This window comes from Syngnathus acus, chromosome 13, assembly GCF_901709675.1.
Source record: "Syngnathus acus chromosome 13, fSynAcu1.2, whole genome shotgun sequence".
In the NCBI taxonomy this organism is placed as follows: Eukaryota; Metazoa; Chordata; class Actinopteri; order Syngnathiformes; family Syngnathidae; genus Syngnathus; species Syngnathus acus.
The window spans coordinates 11,405,980-11,426,528 of record NC_051098.1 but is presented as its reverse complement, the minus strand read 5'-3'; the positions used below and the strand labels follow the sequence as shown (position 1 = coordinate 11,426,528).

The following is a 20,549-nucleotide window of genomic DNA, read 5'->3' as shown; positions in this document are numbered from 1 at the left end:
AAACCTTTGAATATGCCGTCGGACCAATTTTCACATGTGTGTGTGACTTTATGCACCTGCTCATGTGTGTGTATTTACATTTGTGTTCACTGTCATGTAATATAAGCTACGACAAGATAAATGAGAGTATAGCACAACACTTTCTGTTTCAGTGACTGCTGAGATTCAATTTAAGTTTCATTTAAAATCATGTTGTTGCTTGGGTAATTGCACGCACGCATGCATGCATACACAGCGAGTATTTTATGGTCAAGGTGCAGCGTGCGATGGGATTCCACACACGTCCACTACTTCTCCATTGTGAGCAAGGTTTCATCTATTGTTACGGTCTGCCTCTGTGGGCACCCGCCCACACACTCCATCTCAAGTGCCAAGTCGTAACACACATCAGGGTCGGTGAATTTCAAATGAGCATCAATGCAGTGCAAAATGTGTTAAAGGATTTCAAGATGGAACCAAACCAAAGCAAACGATCACACTCACACAGGCCTAATTGCGTTCCCGTAGGGAAAGCTGTGTCCTGTCACATGTCAACGTGATGAGATCAAATGATGTAATCATGTTTGGATGCTCTTAAAAGAGTTGAAACATAATCATAATTGGATTTCTGTATTTTGGTTTCAGGGCAGCCACGAGTTTGAGTCGGGAAAATAATGTGTAAGCGTGTGAATGGACAAATGTGTGCGTATATAGAAATCGACAGAAAATATATTTTACATTTTTAATATATAAGTGACTGATAAGATAGCTGTCGACAATTTGTGTTTTCTTTGTGCAAGAATATGAGCAGACAAAGCAATGATAACATCTTTACATTGAGTGTGTATGTGAATGGACAGACATCTGCTTCCTGGCAATATTGTCTTGCCTCCCTGCACACATGTAAACAAACACACACCGGTCTCATCAATCACGTCCAATTGGTTGCAGTGTTTCTGTTCATTTCACAGCCCGATTGCATCTCGTACCTCGTTAGCTGCCTGGACGAAACCATGACGTCTTCCTGAGTGCTGGCATCCACTCATGTCACGCCTGATTTTATCGGGGGCGAGCGATAAAGCATCATGCACATCAATAACAGCGGAATATTTCAAGTTTGATCAATAAGTCTCCTTTAGGGTGCTCTAACATCAGGTGTGTGGGTGAAAGTCAATATATCAGCTTTCTTCATTGGAAGGCAGGTTATAAACAATCTGGTCCAAATAGATGATGTCATGGTTCTCAATTTTTTTTATTATTTTTTTTTTAGCAGTACTTTTGAAGACAGTTGAGCATAACCAGATAATGAATTGAGCAATCCAGACAAGGCTGGACAACCGCTTCTGTTCTAGTGGAGCAATTGGGTGCGTGCGAGATGGGCATGCGATATAGAAGACACTTTAGCGTAATCGGGTAATTTTGTTTCAATCAAGCTGCTTATCGCAAGAGTGCAAGAGGAGCAAGTTGGGGTCTGTATAAGCGGCTCTTGTTAATATTTCCCATACATCCGGTATTATGTACACTTGTGCTAGTCACCAGTTTGCATGGTGTCGTCACGGCGACAATGATTCATAAACCTTATATGTCTCTGATGATTTCTGCCCAGATACAGTGATGGGCGGAGTATGGGGTTGCTGCCTCCTAATTGGCTTCCCGGGAGAAGGCCAGAGGGGAATTGTCCGTGCACACACACACACACACACACACACACATGTTCATATGCACAGCAAGACACTATTATTCATACAAGGATTTAATTGGTGGCTAATGTCTCGCGTGTGTGTATATGCACACATGCTTGTACGCACACCCTGGGTGAGTTTAAGATGTTCTGGGCCTTGTGGGCGCTTGACTAGCTCACACAGACACACTCACTAATGAGGTCTTAAAAAACAGAGATGGTATGAGATGTTCATCTTTATCACCAATTAGCTTTGTAACCTGTCTAATCACACGTTTACACACGTGTATTTGCAGCAGCAGGCAATTCATTAGGTACACTTGCAAATGTGAGCGAATACAAAAACCCTGCACTTTGGTTTGAAGTGGTCATTTTGACAATTTCTAGGAATCCTTATGCAACAAACTTGTTTATGCGACACTATTGCTTCCACGTATACTAGACGGGAAAATTGCGAGAGATTTGCTTGTGGGCGACAAACCTTTGATGACAAGCCATAAACATGACACTAATATATATATTTTTTATTCCTCCAGAAAAATTAGACCCCTTTAGCCAATTTCATTTCACAAAATAGACATGCGTAGATCCACAAAACAAATCTCGAAAAGCCATGCCTGAAAACACAGGCAATTCCAACGTTTCTCTGTCTTCTGTCCGCTACTTGACTGCAGATGCTCTTTCCTTCCTCTTCTTTCATCCTCTTCTTTTCCACTTTGCCGTGTTTATGTTCTTTTCTTGCATCAGCATGACTCCAGTGTCTCTCTTTGGTGTGTGTGTGTGTGTGTGTGTGTGTGTGTGTGTGTGTGTGTGTGTGTGTGTGTGTGTGTGTGTGTGTGTGCGTGTGTGCGTGTGTGCGTGTGTGCGTGTGTGCGTGTGTGCGTGTGTGCGTGTGTGCGTGTGTGTGCGTGTGTGTGCGTGTGTGTGCGTGTGTGTGCGTGTGTGTGCGTGTGTGTGCGTGTGTGTGCGTGTGTGTGCGTGTGTGTGCGTGTGTGTGCGTGTGTGTGCGTGTGTGTGCGTGTGTGTGCGTGTGCGCTGGTGTAGGAGAGACTCCTCCATCAGTGCAAATCCCGCAATCAGGTTATCTAATCTCATCTAAATACGAATGACTGCAGGCTGATTGCCACACACATTCACACATGTATCAAGCACAATGATGAGGACACTCACACACACATGCACACACATCTTCCGTGTTGGTTCTGGAAACAAATGAGGGCAGAGAGAGAAACCGGGACCATTGTAATTACTGAGGGTGGCTGGAGGGAGATGAATGTCTCGACACATTCGCGTGCACACACACACTCTCACTCACACAAAACAAAGTTTACAGAGCAACCAGAGGGAGGTGAGGGTAAAAGAATGATGCTGACAAAAAAAAAGGAGGAGGAATGCTAAATAGAAGTGGATTTCCGTCCTTTTCACTGCCGCACTCTAATTTCCTCACTTTACACTGGCAGGTATTCCATTCCAATCTAGTTTTGATTCCGTTTGAAGCTCAACTGAGATGTTAGGATGTCCTATTTCCATTTTTTCCCTTCTGGTTGAAAAAAAGGTGCCTCTTAAAATCTCACCTCCTTTGTAGCATTAAATTTAAATAAATTGATGATAATATTTTATGATTAAAATCAACATTTTGGCAGATTTAAAAAAAGGTTAGCCCATGTTCTAGTCGTTGCCATTTTTAAGGGCAGATTGTGTCTCTTCCAGCAGCATGTTTCAATTTCATTTTATTTTGTGTGGAAGACAAGATCCATACATATCCACCGCCAAGATTTTTTTTTCCAGCTGGCGTGGGTGTCCCTCTCAGGCTCTCTCGCTGCGGCATCTCATTCACCCACCGCTCAGGTTGGGAGCTAGAGCCGAGTAAATGCTTTGCACTCAGCCGTGTCCTCGTAAACGCACTTTGATGGGCTGGCAGATGCTCGGCTTCAACTTGTTTAAGGCTTGCTTCAACGCATGCATGTTCAAGGACAGAAACACTCCTTTATTAGAATGTTCAAGCATCCGAAAAATGTGATTGCATCATATTTTTTAGATAGAATGATATCTATTAGAATTAAAAAAAAATGCAATATTGTATTTTTTTTTCTTTAAAAACGTCAAATTATCACAGTTGGTAGCATTAGTTTTTTAAATCTAGTATCCTCCCATCTCGGTTAGCCATTAGAGCATTTACGCTCGCCAAACATATCCGACATCCTGAGTCGAGTGGGCCGAAGCACGCTTTCAATGACCTTGTCAGAAAGTGTTGTTCAGTCTATCAGTTCCCACAGTCCCTATAATGAGGACGAGGGGGATGAAGAAGACGTGTCCTTCTGTAGCTGCTTCACACTCAGCCAGTTACATAAAGCCGCCAGTGATGTCTTCCTTTTTAGAGCAACCCTGCTCTCATTTGCCGCTAATTGTATTCATCTCCAATCAGCTTCAAGCGCTCCTAATTACTCAATGTTTATGGCTGACATTTTCTCCTGCTCGTCTTCCTTTTCTTCCGCTCCCTCTCTTCACTCTTCAGCAGTGGCAGTGGCTAATCTAGTTTAGATTACATGGGCCAACCACTGCTGATCCTCTCGCCCCATGCAGATTAGACAGCTGAAATCTGATCAGATAAAAACAATCTAAAATCTCCACACACTACTGGAAGCAGTTGAACCAAAAGAAATGTGACAAAATGAAGACAATAAATTATTGGTAATAAAAACAATTCTTGGAGTAAGAAGGCCTCCCTAACCAGGTTCGGCCTGATTAATAAATACAAATACAGCGTGTTTACTTGTTGTCATATTATAACTCCATAATTAATCATTTTCGTGATATTTAATTTTATGCGTAACGTACAGTCTGTAAGATTTCCAGCTTTCTATGGAAGTAGCCTCTTTCATCAGTGCATCAGCGAGCTGTACAATTTATTCAGAACCCAGTGAAGCGGGTTATTACCTTAACAGTGTGTCAAAGGGCTATGAAGTCATTGACCTGTCAATCACAATCACTTGTGTTGCTCAGAGGAAAACACTGAAGATGAATAACACGCGCAAGGTTATCTCTACAAGTGACAGTGTCTCGGGTGGCTGACCTAACATTTATTCATCTAGCTTTCTGGCGGTCTGTAGCCATTTCGCATCCCACATCCCGTTAAGATGATGCAAACAGATTTGCATTTAAATGAAATGTGCCGCATATATTCTGCCTAGCAACAGGTGGATGTGTCGGATGGGTGGGGCAGAGTAGCTATCTGCCCCAAATTGGCAGAGAAGCATCATTATGAGTTTGAATTTGTTATATTACACTTGAAAAAAGGCTATGTCCCATGTGTTTTTGCGTAGCAACAGATTGAAGTGCGATTTTGTCTTTTGTTGTGTGGGGCAAAGAAGCCATTGCCCCAAATTGGCAAGAAACACACTGAGTTTGATTACCTGTTCTGTGTTTTGTTAGTTAGTTTGTTAGTTAACACTTAGCAAGGAAACAACACAGCAAATTTATTTATTTATGTTGATTTATAAAATAAAAATTCTGTACATAATAATGTGATATTATGAGAACCTATCTCTAATTTAAAAAAAATCTGATATAGTAAGATTAGCTTGTTTTTACTTTAGCCATGGGTGAGTAACAAGTGGCAGTTCAAAGATGTCTTTTCTCTGCACCAAGATGGTCAGTAATGAGCACATTTAGCTTGCGGCAGAATGTCTTTCCAAATGAGCTGATTATGAGATTGTTGAGCTTTGGCTTATTGCGAGGTACTCACATAATGATGAGGGCAGTGTAATGATAGCATCTATTATATCTTAGCATCTTAACAACGGGAAATTCTCAAGGGCTGCTACCCCATTGATCCACAAACGATCCAAGAAGTGGATGGCGGTTAGATGAGTCATTCTTAAGCCTCAGTGAAAGAGTCACTTTCTCTTGATTCCCCTTAATGAATTTTATATGCCGTCTGGGTTTAACTCTGCTAGTAAAACATTGATGGCACTACTTTAGACAAATTTTTTTTTAGACTTATAAACAGGATTTCCGTTAAAAAGGTCATCAATCAGAGGGTATCAGCTGCAATCTGGACATAATTGGGAGGTGAACTTTAAAGTCTTCCGACTCAATAATGTCACCCGATAGCGTTTGGCTCGACATTTAGCTACTCAGACCTTTATGTCACTTGATTAAGCCCGCGGGAGGAGAAAAAAAAAATCTGCAAAGAATTGTCCTCTTCCTGATTCTTTTATTGCAAAAGTAACCCTCGTGTTTCTGATAATCACACAATTTTTGGGTGTCTCACATAGGCACCGAAACTCAATCCAAAGTCTCGAAATGGTGATTTAATTTAAAAACTAAAAGGTTTTCATTCATTCATGTCTCGTTCTTCTTTCCTGCAGTTGACCGACTGCTGATTGGAAAGAATTTCTATGTGGCCCCAGAGTGGAAGAGAGAGCACCAGAGAATATTGGTAAATTTTGACCCCTTTTATGTCCACTTAGACTCTTTCACACTGACAATCAAAGTCCACTTTTTGACTTTTTACCCCCTAGCTGTCTGACAGCCTGAACTTGAAGTGACAAAAGTACTTACACAAAGTCCTTTTTACTAAACATTTTCTTTCAAAACCAAAACTTCTCTGACCCATTTCTCTAACTGTCAATCAATTTCCGAACAAAAGGAGCATTCACAATGGTGCTGAAACACAATAACAGCCCGTGCGTGAAGCTCTGTTCCGCCATCCGGCTAGGCCGCAATTGACACTTGTGACTCAACCAGCCAGAAAGAGGTCGATGGCTTGAACAGGCTACCGCAGTGCATTGTGGGTTAAAGTAACAATAATGGCTCATTATATTCAAAGGTGGCCAAAGCCAAGTTGTGATGAATGAGCATTGTAGAGGCCATTAGTGAACAAGCATGCGTGTGAATGCGGCTATTGTTGCAGCGATGGTTTTTATGTTAAAGAAATGCTAATGGATAAGTCAGCCTACATGTAGTAGCAGCAAAATGACACTTTAGTCAAATGAAATTTGTGATTTAGTATGATGAACGTAATGCAACAAATTTGCTCGGGTTCTTGGGCAAAATCTCAAGCTCTTTTATGCATTTTATTCTGAGTGTGGAGAGACGGCTTATAAGTGACGGCGCACTGTTGTGAGTCTGCAAATGTGCAATATCCAATATGTCAAAGTGCAGGGTGCTAAATTAAACATGAAACTGGAAGTCATTTAATGCTCACACTATTGATATGACAAGAATAAACACTTGGCAGCTGGAAGGATTGCTTGCTTGTTGCTTGCTTTGCTGCACAAAGTCTTAAGTTAATGAAAATAGAGCAGCTCTCTCTTAGATTGCACCTGTCAAACTGCCTGAAAAGCACTTTCCACTCTCACAAAGTGTCCTGCTCTGTCTCCATGACGACTCACACTGTGTGTGTGTGTGCATGTTTGTGCATGCATACAATGAATGTTGCTTGTTGTTGTCAAAATTGTGTTTTCTCTCCTGAGTGTTCTCACAGGAGTATGAGAAAAATAGATCTAGGCTGGATATGAGGACAGAGAATTAGACCCGGAATATAGATAAACAGATAAAGATACTTTATTGTCATTGTACAAGGCTTTACAACAAGCCATTTATTTTTTCAAGTGGAGCAGCAGCCCAGGAAAACTAGAATTTAATATCACATGAAGAAAAATAGACAATATTTTTAGGGTAAAAAGAAAATAATAATAATGTGTAACAAAAGGTTAATTTTTCCATTTTACTTTGCTGTTTTAATGTCTATTTATATTTCAGTTAAAATTTGCAATTTAATGTGTTTTTGTTTTGTATTTTTCTCTTTGTTACGCACCGTTCCATCCATCCATCCATCCATCCATCCATCCATCCATCCATCCATCCATCCATCCATCCATCCATCCATCCATCAGTTGTAGAACATGTGCGACAGTCACAACAATGGGCACCTATTATTGTGACATAATGTACAATTTCTTTTATACGTGCAAGTCTTGAGGAATCTTAGCAAGGAGAGGGATACTATATTAGTAAACAACTGTTGGCATCGGAGATATAGAGAAAATTGATCTAATGTTTCCATTGGAGGCCTGAAGTTATGCCATCATAAAATGTTCAGTTAGCTTTACAGCAGCTGAAGGCGCCGGATATGAAAACAAATTATTGTCCCCAGAGAGGACAACACAGATGAAGTTCAGCTGTCGGGCATGTTTAGGTCTCACCCACAAGCACGAACGAACCCTGGAGGCCAAACAACAACTTGGCGCGTGCGTGTGTGCACCATCTGCTGTATATTGTATTGCTTTCCATCCGTCTGATGTGTCTCTTTGATATTTAATCAACAGGTTTCGAGATCATTCGGGACTTGCACATTAATTAATCAGCACGCGTACCTTGGAGGATTGGTCGTCAATGGATACTGTCACAGTATCGCAGCAACTTTGCAATTTTGACATCAATACTCATGCACAATAGAAGAAAGCAGTTTTTTTAGATATATAAACTGCTTTCTTCTTTTGTCCATGACAGTTGGACAAAGCAAAAGTAGTGAGAGTGTGAAATTTGTACTTCAGGGTGTGTTGGGAGCCCAATAGGCAGCTTTATTATATACCAATTTAGAGACAATCTTCCCCTTCCCCTCGGCAGAGAGTTCCTCGGCTCCGTGTTTGTCTCTGCGTCTGTCTCTACCCAAAGACGACGGCACTTCCTGCAAACTATGAGGACAATTTGACGTACATTGCTGTGTTTGTGCTTCGCTTTGGAAAAAGAAACGGCGAAATGAGCTGCAGAGAGGCTCAAAGTGCATCACAATGCCACTTACAATGCCCGAGAGAGATGAATGTTCTCACAACTCTCAGCTTTTAAGAGGCTTTTTTTATGGCTTCAGTCACAAAGTTTTCTCCAGAGCGCCACGCTGTAACTAAAAGTGTGCAGACTCACACTGCACAACAAATGATTGGAAGCTGAATCGATAGCCGGAATGTTTTGCTATAAACACTTGTTATTCATGCATCAATCAAACTTCAAAATTCATAAACAGTGTTACATTAATACTGCTTCAAAGGTGTTAACAAAATACAAATAAACATTGCAACATAAACTTTGATGGCCAAGTCAGTCATGAAGAAACACACATGTAAAGAAAAATCTGAGCCATACCAACACTGAAGTCAAATAATGAATATTTTTTTGAGGAATAGTTTTGTTTTGTAAATGTTTTCTTTGTATGTTTTGCGAACCCCGCTGAGATACCCTTGGCCCCCCCCTGAGAAAAATATTCTAACCGTGCCAGTGGTTGTCAGCGCTGTTTGCAAGACCAAGCAGAAAATTACCTGATGGATTGAGGCAATATGCTAAAATTGCAAGATTAGATCTTTTTTTTTCTTTACCTCAATGAATGAATCGCAACTATGTGAAACTGATCCAAATTAGAATTGATCGGTGGTGGTCTCCACTGGAGACTCTCCAGCAATATATTCACAATACATTCCGTTATTTATGTTATTCCTTTTTCAAGCGCTCTGTGTGTGTCCGCTCGTGAATGAATTAGCTTCGCCCTCAGCTCTGTCTCCTCCGGTTGATAAATGAAGCTTTGCTGTCTTTTTCGCTTTCTCAAAAACAACCCCCTCATCTCTCCACCATCGATCGATTTGCCCCTGAGGATCTCTGCCCCTGTCGGCATGGCAACAGTGCGTCGCTGATCCATCAACACCCTCACCGTTTTGTCATTCAAGTCATGCTTCATTTGTTTATTTTATTTATTTGAAAGACAATAGTCAATCTGTATGCCTTCCCTTTGGTTATTTCTAATGTGATGGATATTGTTATTGGACAGAGCGAGATTGAAAGAAGGCACACAGATTGAAAGGAGCAACAACAAAATGGAGACAAATTACTGTGTAGAAATGTAAATGACAACAATAACATTGCTTAAGAGCTTCTTTGACAATTCAGTCACGGGTTCATTTACCCACATTGGAGCTTTTCTCTTTTAACTTCAAAAGAGCCAAAAAAGTAGGCCGCTTGCTTCTCAAATGAGTCATGAGCCTCTTTTATTTGGACAAATACTCTACTCACCTCTTGAAATTATTTGGTTATTCATTAAAAGGATGGATGGCAATTGCACGCTCCCTTAACCTTTAATGGATGACAATAAACTCCTTGCTTTGTGATTTAAAAGCGCTTTTCACCAAAACACATTTTATTGCACACCTACGATTCCCATCATGAAGAGACCTTGAGTCAAGATGTTATAATACTGAGGCGAGGTCATGACACCACAAAATATTTTTATTAGGTCGCACCAAGTTTGAAGTCTGTGGTCCAACTAGGTGGAGACAAAATTTGGATGGACACTAAACGAGCGCATCTTGGCTCCTGAATTCAGATTCACTTATCTTTTATGAGCAGATGGCAGCCAGACCCAAAAGGACACAGAAAGTCCATTTTTAAAGGTGCCCTGAAATATACCAAAAAAATGAAAAGATTTTAAACATAAGGCTTACCATGTTTTTATATATATTTTTTTGTTCTCTCTTGAAGGTGAACTAGCGCTTTTGCCTGCAGCCGTCCTTCGTGTGCCCTCCAGGTAGCGCCGCCATGTCTCGCTTCTCCTCACCCGCCCCGGCCCTCCTCCTCTTCGCCCTCCTCTTCCTCTCCTCCGTGCCACCCTGCCGATCCGAGTCCCAACGTGGGTCGGCGGTCTCGACCTCCGTGCTGCCCTCCTCCCTGCCTTCCGCCGGGCCATATGGAAATAGCAGCGTCCCAGCCAAGGGCAAGTGCGATGACGTGACGGTGTGCAAGCCGGGCATCCTGTTGCCCGTCTGGAGACCCAACCAGCCCGGCATCGGGGACCAGATCGCCCGGGCGGTGGTCTACTTTGTGTCTCTCATGTACATGTTCCTGGGGGTGTCCATCATCGCTGACCGCTTCATGGCATCCATCGAGGTCATTACATCACAGGTGAGGTCACCTTTTCAAACTTGGTCCAAAAAATAGACAAATACTGCCTCACTTCTGTTTAAATCAAGCCACCTTGGGATCACAAAAATGCACTTCTTTGCAGTTCCTTGTAACACGGCGTTCAAAAATAACCTTGGGCAATGAGCCATATGCTTCTGGGATTCATTTTGAGCATGTACTTAAGTTGCCAAATACGATTCACAAACATCATTTATTATTCATTATTCCTGAGTCTTTTTAGTCCGGTCGTCAGGAATCGAGGAGGAACCAAACAGGAACTTATTAGATTAATTGAATACATTTATTTTAAGAGTATAGGATCAGTTAGTTAGATACAAGTTCCATTTTGTTGCCTTGTACTTTTTGACAATCTAAATAAAGTTGAATCCTATTTAAATTGATCTATGTGCACGCTTATATTATCGTTGTGTGTGTGTTTGACCAACAGGAGAAGGAGGTGACCATCACCATGCCAAACGGGGAAACATCAGTGGCAACAGTTCGAATCTGGAACGAAACGGTGTCGAATTTGACGCTAATGGCTCTGGGCTCCAGTGCACCAGAGATCCTGCTGTCAGTCATAGAGGTACACACACAAGCGCACACACTATTGCTATTCCCTTAAGCACATCAGTCTGTACTTTTTTTTTTACTTATTTGCTGAATTTTATTTAAGTACAAGAGTTGACTCAATACTTACAGATGCTATTTCCACCATCTCTGCAGGTGTGCGGTCACGAATTCAAGGCCGGCGAATTGGGACCGGGCACCATCGTGGGCAGTGCTGCCTTCAATATGTTTGTGATTATTGCCATTTGCGTGTGGGTCATCCCACAGGGCCAAGTGCGCAAGATCAAACACTTGCGGGTTTTCTTCATTACCGCTTTCTGGAGCATCTTTGCTTACATCTGGCTCTACCTCATCCTGTCCGTCATGTCGCCCGGTGTGGTCGAGGTGAATTTATTTAATAGCGTTCAAGTTGAGGTCCATGTAATAATACACAATGTCAATCAAGAAAAGAAAAGCAGTCGCATTAATGTCATCATGGTTTAAATGCAACTGAATTTAAATTGTTTTCCTGTATTAGGTATGGGAGGCCTTGGTGACCCTACTGTACTTCCCAGTGTGCGTCATTCTGGCCTGGATCGCCGATCGCCGTCTTCTCTTCTACAAATACATGGGCAAGCGTTACCGTGCCGACAAACGTCACGGCATCGTCGTGGAGATGGAGGGAGACCTGACGCCCAATAAGGGCGTTATGGAGATGATTGGCGACAGCAAGTTGCAGCCATGCGGAGGATCTGTAGTCCCTGCCGAGAACCACGGCGTAGATGGTTCAGCTGGCAATAATGTGGGCGCGGCTACAGCTGGGTCCTTGTCCACCGGCGTTGGAGGTACCCTGCCCAACTCCAACAGCGCTTTGGTCAATATGGAGACCAGTCGGGAGCTGGATGAGAGCCGCAAGGAGGTAGGAAGCAGAACACATGATTGTTGAAAATTTGTCTTGATGGTAGTGTAGGGAAAAGGGGCATAGCTGGGTGGGGGGGGTCATGGGGGCACTGACCCCCCTCCCTTGGAATATGCTTGAACCGCCCATGTGCCAGATCAGATCATTGATTTTTGGATATTTTCCAATTGTAATTGAGATATTCTTAGGTCCAAATGAGTGTTTTGCACCCCCAAAGGTCATTCGCATCTTGAAGGAGTTGAAGCAGAAATATCCAGACAAAGAGCTGGATCAGCTGATGGAGCTAGCTAACTACTACGCCTTGCTGCACCAGCAGAAGAGCAGAGCCTTCTACCGCATACAGGTAACACTGCAGGAATATGCCCAAAGCCAATATCTTATTCGCCAATATCCACCACCTCTGTTTACTCAAGGCCACACGCATGATGATCGGAGCCGGTAACGTCCTGAAGAAACACGCTGCGGACCACGCTCGCCGCGCTGTGGTCACCGACGAGGAGGCGCCAGAAGATGACGACCTGGGCGAGTGCAGCCGCATCTCTTTTGAAAGCGCTCACAGCCAGTGCATGGAGAACTGCGGCATCCTCACGTTGGCTGTTGTATGCCAAGGTAGGGAAAAGAAAACTCTAGCCAGGGTTTTAATTCAGACTTAATTTGCATATCCTGTTCATCCATTTTCTATATCACATTAGCCAATCACAGTGGTCATTTATCTTCTTGCTCTCGTACACATTGGCCGGCCTTCTTCTACAAGTTGGGGTCAAAACATATGCAAATTTTCACAGAAAAGTCCAATATTGATTCCACCCTATGTAATGAATTTCCAATCTGATGCATTCAGGGGGCCTGGGAGAAAACACCTTCTACGTGGACTACAGGACTGAAGACGGTTCAGCCAACGCCGGCTCTGATTACGAGTACAGCGAAGGAACGCTGGTGTTCAAACCGGGAGAGACTCGTAAGGAAATCAAGGTAAGAAAAGATGAACGTTGATTTCGATATGGACAATCGCTTCAAGGTATTCGATCTCCAGGTTGGCATTATCGACGACGACATCTTCGAGGAGGACGAGCACTTCTTTGTGCGGCTGCTCAACCTGCGGGTTGGCGACGCAGAGGGGATGTTCGAAAGCGACGAGGCGGGCGCCGCGCCCAAAGGCCGACTGGTGGAGCCCCTGGTGGCCACGGTGACCATTCTAGATGACGACCACGCCGGCATCTTCACCTTCAGCGAGCGTATGGTGCGCATCAGCGAGAGCGTGGGCACCATGGAGGTGACGGTGGTGCGCAACTCGGGTGCCCGCGGCACTGTCATCCTGCCATACCACACCGAGGCGGGCACCGCCAAGCCGGGGGAGGACTTTGAGGACGCGCAGGGCGAACTGGAGTTCACCAACGACCAGACAACGTGAGCTCAGCCCATTGATGCCACTTTTTTCATGATTGATAATTTAATCTGGGTGTGCATTTGCAGTCAGACACTCCAGGTGAGGATAATCGATGACGAAGAATACGAGAAGCATGAAAACTTCTTTATCGTCTTGGAGGAGCCACGCTGGCTGAAAAGAGGCATTTCAGGTAACTGGCAAGAACCCCCAACTGGTAATCATACATCAAACATGCTTAGCAATGTCAAGCACATACATTCAACATGCAAAGCACTTAACGCATGCATTCACTACAACCGTACAAATCCAACAAGCTAAAAGCGTACAAGCCACATACGAGGCACATTCACCCAACACTCCAAGAACATACATCATACATGCTAAGTACATTATATACATGCCACACAAACAAATTACTTGCAAAGCACATTACACATTAAACAAGGATGTGTTAAGGATGAGTCAGTGTATGACTTTTGTTATCAGTAACTATTCTTCCTCCCTTTTTGTCTTCATTACAGCTCTTCTACTCAGCCAAGGTAAGATGGCTTCTGACTTATTTAGCTTTTTTGTTGTTATGCCATTTTTGTCCTCAATTGTTGGTGCAGTGGTGCTTTGACTTACAAGCTGTTGCTTGTTTGATTTTTTTCTGGGTCAGAGGATAGCATTCTAAAAAAAAAAAATCAGTAAATAGGCTTTTTAGCAAAAATCAAACTGATAATATGTTGCGGTTCACTGTACCACTTCATCATTATGATCATAGTCGTGCACCATGTGGAGAAAAACATGTCGACAACAGCCCGCTGGTGACGTCCTGCTGCTCGGCCTTTATCATTATAATGATGCAGGAGAACCCGCTGTTTTACTCTGACTTGATCATAATTTCATTGAACATATCTGTAACACACTCAATTCTCCCTTCAGAAGGGTCAGAGGGCCAACTGAGCGCTGAGGAGGAGGAGGCCCGAAGGATTGCCGAGATGGGCAAGCCCATCCTGGGGGAGCACAGCCGTCTGGAGGTGGTCATCGAGGAGTCCTATGAGTTCAAGGTGGAGCAAGTTTTTTATTTCAATACTTTAAAATGACAACATTACAATCTTGCTAATGCGTATTTTATACTGTATTATTTCAACCCCGCATATGGCTCTGTCGATTTTTTTGGATGATTTACAGCAAAAGTCATGTTATATTTGTTGGATTAATTTAGTTCCCAAAATTAGTAAAAAAAATCTATTTGCATGTACATGCCAAAAACAGCCACTCATGCAACAGAAATGGCTAAAAATCACATTATTTAATAATATTAATTTTTATTACTATTATCGACTACAAACGTAAATACCTTTAACTAGGTTTGGTTTATAACTACGAAGCGATGAAAGCAAAGTACTCTAGTAAAAGCAGTCAGTATGTTTAATTTATTTCTCCAGACGGCCTCTTGTCTGTCAGTTTCCATTGATCGGTTGCGCCTGTGTTCGCAGAGAAAACGCTTGGGAAATCGCTGACGTAAAAACCTCCCGCAGCCATTATTGTGGTGGTTAATGGCCTTCTTGCCGTGTTAATGACTTATTGATGTCACCAAAAAGCTTTAAGCCCCAGAGAGATTCGTCTCTGCACGAGTAGGCGGCGTTAATATTCGGCGGCGGCATTAAAAATGGAAGCTGTACGCTCGAGACGTCATCTCAGATGGGAGTCACGTTCTCAAGGCTTTGTGGTCTTCACTGCTTGTTTAAAATCCTTCTCGCTTTGTTTTTGACAGAGCACTGTGGACAAGCTCATCAAGAAGACCAACTTGGCGCTGGTCATTGGTACACACTCCTGGAGGGAACAGTTTGTGGAGGCTGTCACTGTGAGCGCAGGTATACTAAGTTCAGATAGGCCGCAACATTAATGAGAACAAACGATATAGAAACTGTGGAGACGAAATGAAGATTTTATTTCTTTAATTAAAAAAAAGGGAGCAGATATCAAGACAATACATTTTCATTTTCACTGGTGGAAGCAGCACTTCATACACTACAGTCGGGACATTTTCAGAAATGGACAGAGAGCAAAAGATTAATTTGATACGTAGACAAGCACTCCAGAGAGCCAATTATATGTATACAAGCTCTCTTGTTTGTATACAAACATCTCTCCTCCATAATAGTTCCTCTTTAAAATGATCTGACCTACAATCTTTCCGCAACATCAGCTTTACAGACTACAATTACTGCTGCACCGAGAAACTTAAAGCACTCAAATCAAAAGCACCATCATGGGACTTTTTAAAATTGCATCTATAGTTCATTCTTGATAGTAGTAACCATTGTGAGGAAGCAAATTTGCTTTTTGTCATCTTTGGTCCCATTTCAATGTTTAAATAAGCCAGTGTAAGTATTTTCTCTTATTGCAATAAACGTGACAGAACAGTCAATGCCGCCATCTAGTGGACATCACGTAAACTTCACTTTGCTTCTTTGCAATCGTTTAGGTGACGATGACGAGGAAGAGGGTCGCGAGGAGCGCCTGCCCTCCTGCTACGACTACGTCATGCACTTCCTCACCGTCTTCTGGAAGGTCTTGTTCGCCTGCGTTCCACCTACCGAGTACTGGAACGGCTGGGCCTGCTTCATGGTCTCCATCAGCGCCATCGGCCTGCTTACTGCCATTATCGGGGACCTGGCGTCGCACTTTGGCTGCACGGTGGGACTGCGAGACTCTGTGACCGCCGTTGTTTTTGTGGCCCTGGGAACGTCCATTCCTGGTGAGTGAAGTTGTCCTCATCTTTAAATTGGTCCATGGATTGTCTTCCACAAGGCTTGACTCTCTTGTCTTGTTTCTCCCGCAGACACGTTTGCCAGCAAAGTGGCCGCCGTCCAGGACCAGCACGCAGACGCCTCGGTGGGCAACGTGACAGGCAGCAACGCCGTCAACGTCTTCCTCGGGATCGGCGTGGCCTGGTCGGTAGCCGCCATCTACTGGAAGAGCAAGGGCAAAGAGTTCCTAGTAAAGCCGGGTTCTCTGGCCTTCTCCGTCACGCTTTTCACTATCTTTGCGTTCATCTGCATGGGTGTGCTACTATTCCGGCGCCGGCCCTCCATTGGAGGTGAGCTGGGAGGGTCTCGACTGTCTCGTATCCTCACTAGCCTGCTCTTTCTGGGCTTGTGGTTCCTTTACATCCTCTTTTCCTCCCTGGAGGCTTACTGCCACATACCGGGCTTCTAAACAGGAGACACATGCAGGACACATTTTGACACACTGCAGGTCTAAAGCAGGGGTTCTCAAACTTCTTGGGTCCATTTTTCCAAGGAGCCCTTTATAATCCTAATGATACTTAGAGATAATTACCAAGAGTACGCCTGAATCCCCAAAAAATTCAGGAATTGTAATGACATCAAAACAAAGTCATATTTTGTTGGGATGAACAGCTGTAACGCTACATAAACAAAGTTCTCTCCAACACCGACTTTTAATATTATGGTGATACATCATAATCATATCAAGGCTTTTAATTGACCCAAAGGAAAATGTTTATGTTGTGCAGATATATACACACGCATTTTTTAAAAATAATGCGACATAATAATTTATTGCAAACTATTTTGCCCCCTCTTTAGCAATAGCTTTGGGATTCAGGGACCCCGGTTTGAGAACCTCTGGTCTAGAGGGCTATTACATGCACACACACAAACACAAATACACGTGACATGTATGCTTGTATAAAGTGACAGAAAGTATCAGAGGGCAAAAACAAGTGTTTGAATGGTGAGAAGAGCTAGCGTGAATGTAGCATGGATGATAAGGAAGCTCATATGGACAAAGAAGATCCATCGGCAGAAGCGAAAAAGAGTGGAATGTTTACAATGACTTTGCTTGTTAAGAGTTTACACGGCTAATGGACGGAACAGAAGGAAGGCGCTTGTAAATAGAACCACGCTCATCCAGAGCGAGATGAAAACACCCCGCCAAGTGGACTCCACGGGAGGAATCAAAGTACTTTGCTGTTATCCTGCACGGTTGCCACAGTAACTGAATCTATCCAGAAACATGGATGAAGGGGATTTTTTTTTTTTTAGCATGTGTAGCCACATGTGGCAACATCAGCTCATATGAGGAATTTCGAACTGTACTGTAAAAAGCCATACTTGCATTTGTGTGTTTACAGCCGCCTCCCCTGAGAATTCTAGACAAGTGTTTTGTGAAAAACTTGGGGAAACACTGATCTAGACTCAATTAGAGCAGCATAAACCCCAGTGTGCTCTTTTCTCGAGCAGGTAATGCATGGGTGGTTCATTTAACATATAAAGCCAGGGGAATTTTATGTGCTGAAGACTCATTAATGGGATTTCTGTCCGCACAAAGCTTGGTGACGCCACCCATACAATGCCTTAAAAACAACGACAGTCTATGAGACCAGTTTTGATTGCTTTCTCAGATCAATCTGCACTCGGGATGAATAAATTTGCTGAGCTAAGGTAGCATGTATGTAAGTGGTCTTAAGGGACTGTAAAAGTCCCCTAGGCAGCATCTGCTGCATTGCTATTTTCGTGTTTAAATCTAATCTCATATTAAGTGGTAGTATTAGTTTTACTATGAGTTGCTGGATTCAGGTAACACAGCACGCTGAGGCAGATATTTGTGGCGCAGTATTGCACAGGAGGGTGACAACATCAATTTAGCATAACCCGAACGCCCCCTGACTAAATTCTACCCCCCCCCAGGCCCTAACTATAGCCTAACCCCAAACCAAACACAAACACTGAAGTCCCAGGCCTTGTCCTGCACGGGTTTCCTCCTCTACCGTAGATACTGTAAAAATATAGACCACTAAGGGGTGCAATTTACATAATGTACATACATAGCCATTCATAGTGTCCAGGTGTGCTGCTTTCCACACTGCAAACAAGCTTCCGCGTGCAAAGACTTCGAGATATGAGCCTAGATTAGAAGCAACACAAATGCAGCACAATCCTCTGGAGAATTTGTTTACTGTAAAAATCTGCTCGGTGACGCCGACGCATAACAGTCGCAGCACCGGCAATAACAACAAGTGCAATCTGTGAGATGAAAACCACTCATTTTGCCTGAATGAAGCAAATTTTGTAACCTTTCTAGAGCTAATTTTGTATATTTTTCTTTCAGCTACATTGAGGTTGTTAATTTTGTACTTCTGGACCATGTTCAGAGTGGTCTCAGTGTGCACAAACACACCACAGTAGTTTACATGACCACGTTACTGACAATAGAGATTTTGATACAAGTCTCAAGTGTAGAATATCAAAAGTGAGTGTATCAAAATAGAGCGAGCTAACCACGTGTGCTGACTGCCGCTTTGCATTGAAGATAGATATTTATTTATTTTTATTTATTTATTTACGAAGATGATGACCTTGTGCCCACAGGTACATGGTTTCCAATATGTGCAATACAGGAAATATGTTTGTGGCTGTGTTCGGAATTACTCACTCATTCCTCTCTCCCACATCACCATAAAGGGATTTTTATAAGCTGCAGTGGTTCACGCTTCAGTCAAATCAAAAATTGTTTAGTTAATTACAATGTAGCAGATCGTCAGCTGATGGCCTTTCCGTAATACAAAGTGAACACAAATATATATATAATAAATATGACATCATTGTTTTCAACTCTGTGTATTTTACATAACAAATATGTTGTGGAATATATTTGTGATAACTCACACTGCACCTACTAAACAGACAAACGGGAAATTCACTACATAAGGGCACCACATGGAGGATAGAGAATGATTTCCAACACAGCCTTTTCTTATTAGCTTCTTTCGACATGAGGTCATCTCCATCTTGTGCCAGTGTTCTTGTCACTCCTCATCCCGCTCCCTTTTGTGGCGGAGTTTTGAGTGTACGTATGTAGCATGTTTACATGAAGGAACAATGCAGAACGTGCAAAGAATACAACTGACACCGCTGGGGCAGGACCGTCTTGCAATGTCCAGCCAATGTTCTCCATTGCCAGAACCTTTACTGTTTGGATTTCGGCCTTTGCTGTTCTCTAGTTAGACGTGATACCCTCTTTCCTCTTCCCGATGTGTGTGTGGTGTGTGCGTGTTCTCGCCATGTTCCTCGCCAGTTGCATGACGAAACTTTGTGTTTTACTGTATGTGTTTCTAGCAGCATGTGAAGGACGTCTATGGGCGTATTTTATAGGACCAGTTTCCCTACGCCCGCTATTCCACTTTGGGTGAATTCAAGTAGCAAGCGACGTGAACATCAGTCTACTAAGTAGTTGCCTTGGAGGGACTGTTAAAATAAAGCCTGCTCTGTTATTTTTAAGGCGACTTTTCTAAGCCATGTCGCAGGTCTTTGTTGATGTACAATAACTGTCGTGTTTGTGTTCCCTATCCGATGTCTTGTTCTGTGTCTGTGTGTGAACATTTCTGCCTGAAGGTTTCCAGATAAAAAAAAAAGATGTGATTGACATTAGCATTTATTCACAGCTGTGATAAATCATTAACTCAGAATAATATATTTAAGTTTTATATCAAATGCAAATGTCTAAAAAATATTTAAATTTAAAAAAGATGCTTGTTTTTCAGAACATGGCATGACGTGTAATGTGTTACTGAAAGAAAACAAAAGTTCTTTATTCAACGGAAGTTGTTCTTATTTGAATATATTTTGTTTATTTTCAAGGCAGCACGTGTCTGAGTGTATTATTTTGCACAACATAAACTCATCCATTCATGCTTTTTCTATAGAGCTATTGTCCTCATTTATTTTGAAAACCGGAACATACAAATACTACAGCCAGGGGGCGACATGAAAAATGAGCTTAGATTTAATCAATATATTACAAAGAGTTTTTACCCCCAAAAAATCAGTTTTATTTGCCTTCATATTTACGGAGCATCTGATAGTTCTAATCTTTTTCCTTGACTTCATTTTCATATTGTAAAAAAATAGTTTATTGATTTGTGTATCGAGATCTGTAGATGTGCCATTCAACTAATAGTATAATTAGAATATTCATATAAAATATTTATTTATATTTACTTTTTTTTTTACTATTTATTCTGCGTGTGGAATCAGGAAGTACGTCATCATATCAGTACGCAACTGCGGAAG

At 42.5% G+C, this 20,549-nt stretch overlaps 1 protein-coding gene across 2 annotated transcripts in view; it reads left to right on the top strand.

Annotated features, from left to right (window-relative positions):
- The window catches only part of slc8a2b (solute carrier family 8 member 2b), a 29,143-nt gene extending 9,023 nt beyond the window's left edge, over positions 1–20,120 (top strand). The window contains exons 2-16 of one of the 2 annotated variants that reach the window (XM_037267681.1): positions 6,031–6,101; positions 10,190–10,609; positions 11,058–11,195; positions 11,336–11,563; positions 11,697–12,077; positions 12,295–12,420; positions 12,491–12,686; positions 12,919–13,049; positions 13,111–13,484; positions 13,551–13,654; positions 13,986–14,003; positions 14,389–14,513; positions 15,224–15,323; positions 15,938–16,210; positions 16,295–20,120. In XM_037267681.1, the coding sequence (XP_037123576.1) occupies positions 10,247–10,609; positions 11,058–11,195; positions 11,336–11,563; positions 11,697–12,077; positions 12,295–12,420; positions 12,491–12,686; positions 12,919–13,049; positions 13,111–13,484; positions 13,551–13,654; positions 13,986–14,003; positions 14,389–14,513; positions 15,224–15,323; positions 15,938–16,210; positions 16,295–16,671 (2,934 nt within the window). In that variant the 5' untranslated portion in view covers positions 6,031–6,101; positions 10,190–10,246 and the 3' untranslated portion in view covers positions 16,672–20,120. The remainder of the gene's footprint in view (positions 1–6,030; positions 6,102–10,189; positions 10,610–11,057; positions 11,196–11,335; positions 11,564–11,696; positions 12,078–12,294; positions 12,421–12,490; positions 12,687–12,918; positions 13,050–13,110; positions 13,485–13,550; positions 13,655–13,985; positions 14,004–14,388; positions 14,514–15,223; positions 15,324–15,937; positions 16,211–16,294) is intronic. The other variant, XM_037267682.1, reaches the window with a different exon arrangement.
- Positions 20,121–20,549: the final 429 nt, after the last annotated feature.